This window comes from Crotalus tigris, unplaced genomic scaffold (genome assembly GCF_016545835.1).
Source record: "Crotalus tigris isolate CLP2741 ecotype Arizona unplaced genomic scaffold, ASM1654583v1 scf7180000017551.9496454, whole genome shotgun sequence".
Lineage (NCBI taxonomy): Eukaryota > Metazoa > Chordata > Lepidosauria > Squamata > Viperidae > Crotalus > Crotalus tigris.
Window position 1 is genome coordinate 2,629,764 of NW_024096469.1, and position 7,436 is coordinate 2,637,199.

A 7,436-nucleotide genomic window follows, 5' to 3' on the forward strand; every position below is an offset into this window, starting at 1 on the left:
GTCTCTATTCTTAAATTCTAAATCTTCAAGTCTACATACATACAGGAGATATCATCAAATGAAAAATTAGAATCTATTGTTTTCTATTAGTGAATGGAATCTGAATTATCTCAATTTCCCCAGGCTTATTAAAATAGGGTTTTGGAACCGGAAAGATCTGTTTTACCATTGATTGGAATATTTGATTGAATTTACAGTATATCTTGGGTTCCTTCTGACATAATCATTCAGTTACTTTTAGCAGGCTCAGGAAAACAAAAAGAGCCAGTTTGGTTAAGATTGGTTAAGGTAGTGGTTCTTAACCTGGGCGATATCGCCCACCAGGGGGCGATTTCATTTTTCAGGGGGGCAAAGGAACAAAAAGGGGGCGATATGGGGGCGATGGAGCGAAAAGTTTTGGGGACACTTTTGAGACTTTTTCGTACAGTGAATCGCTGTATATCTGTCATACAAAAACATCAGATCACTTGCTATTAGTGGATTGAATTGTGTTTTCAAATGTTCTTCCAGCTAGCTTCAGTACAGAACGCTGTACATATGTGAATACACATCGGCTTCGTTTTCAAATTTTTGTTGTGCTCTGTAAAACATTTTGTGTGTCTCTTTGTATTGTACTTTTTTAGTGTGCACTCCAGTTCGATATTATATTTTCTTTGTGTCTTTTTAATCCTTTTTATAGTGTGCATGACTATATATACTTTCTTCGAATCTTAATTTAGTTTCAGAGTTTTCATCTTGCAATTCTTAGTTCCTGCATTGCGGTTTGTTCTTATGCCCTTTTAATATTTCTTTTTGCATCTTAAATTTCACTTGTAATTCAATCATTAAATGTTACTGTTTTTCTTTTCGGGCATTTCACTTTCTTGCAATTGAATTTTGTTTTCAGTGTCTTGAATAAATAAGATAATAATGAAATACATGTATCACGAAGTTTGGGAATAAAGTGATGGGTAGCACCAAAATTTTTCGTACAGTTGAGATATGGGAAAAAGACTGGAAATAAATTATTTGCATCAATATGTCCTGATGACAATTTTAAAGAAAACAAAAAAAGTGTTTGCATAAATTGAAGAATTATTTCCTATGAGAGGTTATGTTGGGGGGGGGAGATTACAACTTCCTCATTGGCTCAAGGGGGCGATTCGTTCAAAAAGGTTAAGAACCACTGGATTAAGGCATCAGGCTAGAAACTAGAAAACCATGAGTACTATGCCTGCCTTGGGCCAATCATTTTATTTTGGCCCTAAGAAGGAAGCAATGACAAACCACTTCTGAAAAAGCTTGTCAAGAAAATGCAGAGATCTGCAAAGACAAGAAAAAAAACTTTCTTGAAGCAAAGGTAGCAACAAAATGGAAAATTTGGAAATATTCTTGTTTTTTTTCAGGTGTGACAACTGTGCTAACAATGACCACCTTGAGCATTAGCGCACGGAATTCTCTTCCCAAGGTAGCTTATGCTACAGCTATGGATTGGTTCATAGCTGTGTGCTATGCATTTGTCTTCTCGGCTCTGATTGAATTTGCCACAGTGAACTACTTTACAAAGAGAGGTTATGCATGGGATGGCAAGAGTGTAGTTCCCGAAAAGGTAATAAGGCAGTTCTTCGTATATTTTACTTGTATTTGAAATGATTGCTTGTTGCTATTACTTCATATGCTATGGACCATATGTAGAGAGTAAAGAAGATGACCTTGACAGAAATAGGAAAAAAAAAAAAAAACACCTGTTGCTTGGGCAAAAGAGACCAAAATATTTTCTAAATCTAGGATGCTCCAATAACATTCAGAAGCAGCTCAGGTACTTCCTAATTCCATGAACTATAAGAATGAAGCGGTGCAGCATAATCAGATTTTCAAAATGCTGTTACTATAGCAATCTCAATAAAAATAGTTTTAATCTTCCTATGGAGTGTATCTCATGGTCTGATGTACCTAGTGGGTTTCACAAGCACAAACCTGCTAAACAAACTATTATGCAATGCTACATGATTATATTAATAGTAACCTATTGAAAAAAAGTCTTCAGGTTTGCAATCTGTTGTATACAAGTTCATTTAAAAGTAAATCTGTTGAGGTTTCAAACTATTGGCTTAGATATTTGTCTGTACTGAATTACTTTCAATTGTATTGTCACAAACACAAGGGAAGAAATATCAATGACTTTCAAAATAATCCAAATGATAAAATTTCCCTTTAGATAGTAAGAAGTAAGGAATTTATTAATGCATTTGTTCATCATATTTGAATCTATATAGAAATTTCATTGGTTTTGGCTGCTTTCCAGATCGCTGTTAAGGACAAAATCACACATGCATGCTATTTACTCAGAAATTATCAGGCAACTACTGACATATGTGAAACAGCTATCACTCATTAGAATCCTCGAAAAGAATTTTCATACCACCCACTTATTGCCATCTAAAAATAAAACTTTTCAATAGAGAAAATTGGGACATTCGGCAGCAAGTTGTTGAATGATGATTCATTATGCCATAGGACATGAAGTGATGTACATGCATGTGTGATTCAGATTCTTGAGTCTGAAAAAAAAAAAAGGAATTGCAGAGAGGAATTCTGAGAGCAAGGGCAAGAAATGAAATAAGCGATCCCTGACTATTTCACACACAGCAGTGCCTGAATCTGACAATGCTTGACAGAACCTAGAGAATAGGAGGTCTGACCTCCCTACCACATCCTCCTCAGAAGAAGGCTTTGGGAGTGAGACTATTCTTTGGCTTCTAAAATGATCCCAACACAAGTGTGATGGCATCTGTCAATCATTCATGGTAGGCCAAGTCAAGAAATAGGCACAAGCAGGGATTGCAGGAAAGATCTTCATTGTAGCAAGATAGAATGACAGAATCTTTAAAGCCTATCCAATTTTTTTTGTCCTTTCTGACACTAAACAAAATCAAGGTAGGGTCATTTGGGTTTTCTTCCTTATACTCTCCTCTTTCTCAGGATGGAATAATCTATTCTTAGTCTCTCTACACCCTCCTCCATGGAGTGCTCATTCCTTCTCAACGTTTACTCTACATTCTTTCACAGAGTTTGTCAGCACAGCCTATGACAATGAAAATGTCTCTTTCATGATAGCACCAGTGACAAGCACTGGTTTCTCAACAGAAAATATGGAATATTCCTGATTCTGTTTTCTCCTTGTCTATTTGACAACGTGAAAAAGAGGGGAAAAAAACCTCTGATTAAACATGGCTATCTGAAGGACATCTGAGCTGAACCAAGTATTCACGTTCCAGAGCAGTAATATTTTTAAATGGGTGAAATGACATGTCGTTTAAAATCTGTGTTCTTTATTCCTAGCCAAAGAAAGTGAAGGATCCTCTCATTATGAAAAACAACTCCTTTACAGCACCAGTAACAGCAACCAGCTTTACCCCAAATATTGCAAGAGACCCTGGACTAGCTACCATTGCTAAAAGTGCAACGATAGAGCCCAAAGAAGGGAAAGCTGAAACAAAGCCACCTGAACCCAAGAAAACTTTTAACAGTGTTAGCAAAATTGATCGACTATCAAGAATAGCATTTCCACTGCTCTTTGGGATTTTTAATTTAGTGTACTGGGCTACTTACTTAAATAGAGAGCCCCAGCTTAAGCCCCAAAGGCCTCCATACTAGCCCCATTATCCATTAGAGTTGTCCATCTGTTTTGCACTGGGAATTGCTTTTTGGTTCTAAACACACAGCAGTTCTCATTTGCTTCATTGCCTCTGTCTTAAAGAAATTGAGATGTCCTTATTTTAGAAAGCAAAAGTATATTATATATATAAATATACATATATATAATAGAAAAGATATTAACTCTGTATTCTAGGGCTGTAATGATGTGATGTAGACACCAGATTCTGAACCGTGACTTTGAACAAGGGAGGGAAATGTAAAAGAAATCCAAAATCATTTGTCGATGGAAGTTCCCAGAAGGGATGTTGTACATGTCAGAGCAGAAATATTTTTATGCAAAATGATAAAAGGTTAAACCTGTCTTTATATATGTTCATGTTGCACATAAGGTATTCTAGTTTCCATTTTTGGAGTGCTGCTTATTTGAATTCTTTTATAGGATATGCATCTATCCAAAGTGCTGGATTCCAGAAAATATAGTATTTTTCTTAGATTTCCTATTTGCTGAATTTCCCAAAACATCAATTTTAAAGTAAATTAATGTTCATATTTACATACAAAACAGTCTATTTCCTAATGGTAAATATTCTCACAGAATAGCACATTGATTCATATAATGAATGCTTTAATATGCTCTCTCACTTCAGTCTTATTTTAAACATCAAATGGTCACTTGACTTAATAATATCAACCAATGGCACATTCAGTGCAGATCTAAATCTCTTTGTTTCTGTTAGAGAAAAACAATACAGGGTCGTTTCTTCTTTTTGTGCTTCTGTATTTGAATTTAAGGCTTTTGTTGGTTGGTTGGTTGGTTGCTTTAGAAGGAAAACAATATTTAACAATCTCTAAGTACATTGGATGTATTATTTTATAAAATTATCCAGGGATTTTGGGGGCCATATTTTCAAGTCAACAAGTAGAGAGATTGCACCGGAAAATTTTAGGTTGCAACATGTGGCAAAAAGAAAGACAAAATGTATTATTTCAACAACATGTGTAAATATACTACATGAGACTGTACATTTTTTTACTTTTTTATGTTCATATTATGCTGTGTGGGGGTTAGTTCTTCAAACTCTTAATAGGTTGCATTTTTAAAAGAAACATTTAGAACCTGCACTTCTTTTTTTTTTAAAGAAAAGTCAGTGGCATTTGAAAGAAAAGGGACAAAAAGACAAGAAAGAGAGCTTGGAATAGGATATATTCCATTTGTAAAGCGATTATCTGTACAATAGCTTGCAATCTGAAATTATCATCTAGTTATACTATTAGGCTAATGACTGGTATGCTCAGGTAATGCGTGAATACAGAAATATGGAATTATATTTGGTAGGAAAATGGTAAAATATTTAAGACAAACGTCATCTGTATATTATTGCTATATTTGCTGAAACATAACTGTTAACAATAAGTGATGTAATATATGTAGCATTAAATACACAAACGAATGTACAGGAAAATACATTTTACTGAGTAAAACTTATTACATTTCATTTTTACTGTAGCAATATATTTGTAGGAACAATATGTAAGGGCTTTAAATACAAAATGTCCATTTTTCAAGTTATTGGTATTCCCAAGATAATTCTACCCAGTTTTATTTCTGCTGAAAAATTATTTTAAAGGGGGGAAAAATCAAATTACCAAGATGGATATTAAAAAAAAAATAGAGTTGAAACATGGATTTGGGGAGGTGTTAATGTAAGGGTTCAGAATTCATAACACATGGTAGTAAATGCATATTAAAAACAAGTTGTATGGACCTTCAGTCAAAATAGCTAACACAATAGTGAGATCGACATCTATACATGTTACAGGCAATGTTTTATATACTCTTTCTCAATAAATCAAAAGGTTGCTGCATATTTAGTATCTACAAATGAAATAGTTTACTTTTTCTTTCGAAAAGGTGACTTTTAAAAAAAACACACTCTAATGCTTCATTGTCTACCATTTAGTCCTGTCTAAACTTGATGAGCTAATCCGACTGAAGCTTACTAAAGAGGATGTGTTATCTTCTGGTATTATGTGTAGATATATGTATAGAAAAACAATCAAAATAAAATATTAATTTCACTTCAGTATTTGTTTATCTTGTTATTTTGGTGTTTAATCTAGTGTGTTCATAAAGGGCATTTGACCTTCAGAGTTATCCATTTGGCTCCTTTCAGCCTGCATTTGGCACATTAGAGTTGAATATTACTTAAGTAGTCTGCTTTTTTATTTTTTATTTTGCTGTGCGATGATGCATTATTTCACCTCTTAGTTTGTTAGTCTCTGTGAACAGTATCCTGTATAAATCTGATTGCACAGTTATCAAAGACAAGGTACTCTCTATGTAGCTTTTTTTACAATGCTTTGCTAAACCATGTAATAATAATTATTTTCCTTGAAAATAATGATACACTCTTATAGAGGTCAGTTTTTGTTTACTCCTGGAATAATTTAAAACAAGATGACATTGAATGTTTATTGCACTTCAGTGCAGCAATGTGGCAATAAGACCTAAATCTATAACAGAGATTGTTTATGGCAGATGCATGTAATGCTTTACAGAGTTTAGCAAAATCTCATTATTTTATGTTGAACTGTAATTCTATTATACTAATAAAGTTTAAAACAAAAACTACGAGTAACACAAGTGAATGTTTTACTTGGCTTATTTTTGTTTATAAATGACCATTGCTGGCCAATGTCCCTTTTGCTATGTTACATACAAAAGGTTGAATGGTTTAGAATATATGTCAGAGAAAATTTGACAAGAAATGTGAGAAGAAAAAAAAAAAAACAGCTCCTGCTGTTTGTACATATTGTTTGAAGCATTGTTCTATTTTTTTTGTACAATGTAGTCTTTGTTTGATGTGTTTCTTTTGATTTATGACCCATGCTTTATGGCTTGAGATGGACCATTAAATGCATAGTAAACCCAAGAAGAGAACAGCCCAAATGAAAGCATAAAGCACTGGTGAGTGTTCCTTCAGATGCTTTGATTCCAGCCTTTCAAATCCAATCCAATAACAATGAATGACGTGAAGACATTTTCTTATCTACTACATAACATTCTCATAAGGTCTAATAAAAATAAAAGCAGAAGCAGAAATGGAAAGCTTATCATAAATTGCCTTATATTTCATCTTTTTCTCTCACATAGAACTCTTCCACAATAGTAACTGCAAATGTACTTTTTCTGGTCCTTTTTATCAAATTATGTCTGGTTAATCCAAAACATGCACTAAACTATGAACCTACATAGCTACAAGCAGCCATCTGTGTATCTGTCTAGATGAAATGCAAACCACAATAAAATAAGCTACAACTTTGATCCAGTCATAAAGTAGATAACTGATATATTATCATTTTTTACACTTTAAAGGTGTTTTAAAAGAACAACACTTCCAAGGTCCATCTAAGTCAGGGGTGTCAAACTCACAATATCACATGATGTGTTGCAACATATGATGACTTTTTTTCCATTGCAGATAATGGGGTGAGCATGGTTTCGGCATGACGCATCTGGCCTGTGGGCTGGCAGTTTGACACCCCTGATCTAAGGGATACTAATTTGATTCCTGTTTTTTTCTTTTTTTAAAATATATAAATGTTACTAAAAGTTTTAAAGAGAACATAAAAACTAACACAAACTAATGCAGAATAAACAGAAAAGAGAAAGAAAAGGAAAAAAACCAAACACGAAAAGATAAAAGCTTTTGATTTTATTTGCAGTAAATGCAGATATAATTACAAGTTAATTATATATTCACAGAAAAGCTCAGTTTCTTCTATTAATCAATTTT

At 33.6% G+C, this 7,436-nt stretch overlaps 1 protein-coding gene across 4 annotated transcripts in view; it reads left to right on the forward strand.

The window, feature by feature from the left end:
- The window catches only part of GABRA1 (gamma-aminobutyric acid type A receptor subunit alpha1), a 49,375-nt gene extending 43,652 nt beyond the window's left edge, over positions 1 to 5,723 (forward strand). For all 4 annotated transcript variants that reach the window (XM_039343680.1, XM_039343670.1, XM_039343691.1 and 1 more), the window contains 2 exons: positions 1,386 to 1,588; positions 3,322 to 5,723. In XM_039343680.1, coding sequence (XP_039199614.1) covers positions 1,386 to 1,588; positions 3,322 to 3,636 — 518 coding nt within the window. In that variant the 3' untranslated portion in view covers positions 3,637 to 5,723. The remainder of the gene's footprint in view (positions 1 to 1,385; positions 1,589 to 3,321) is intronic.
- Positions 5,724 to 7,436: the final 1,713 nt, after the last annotated feature.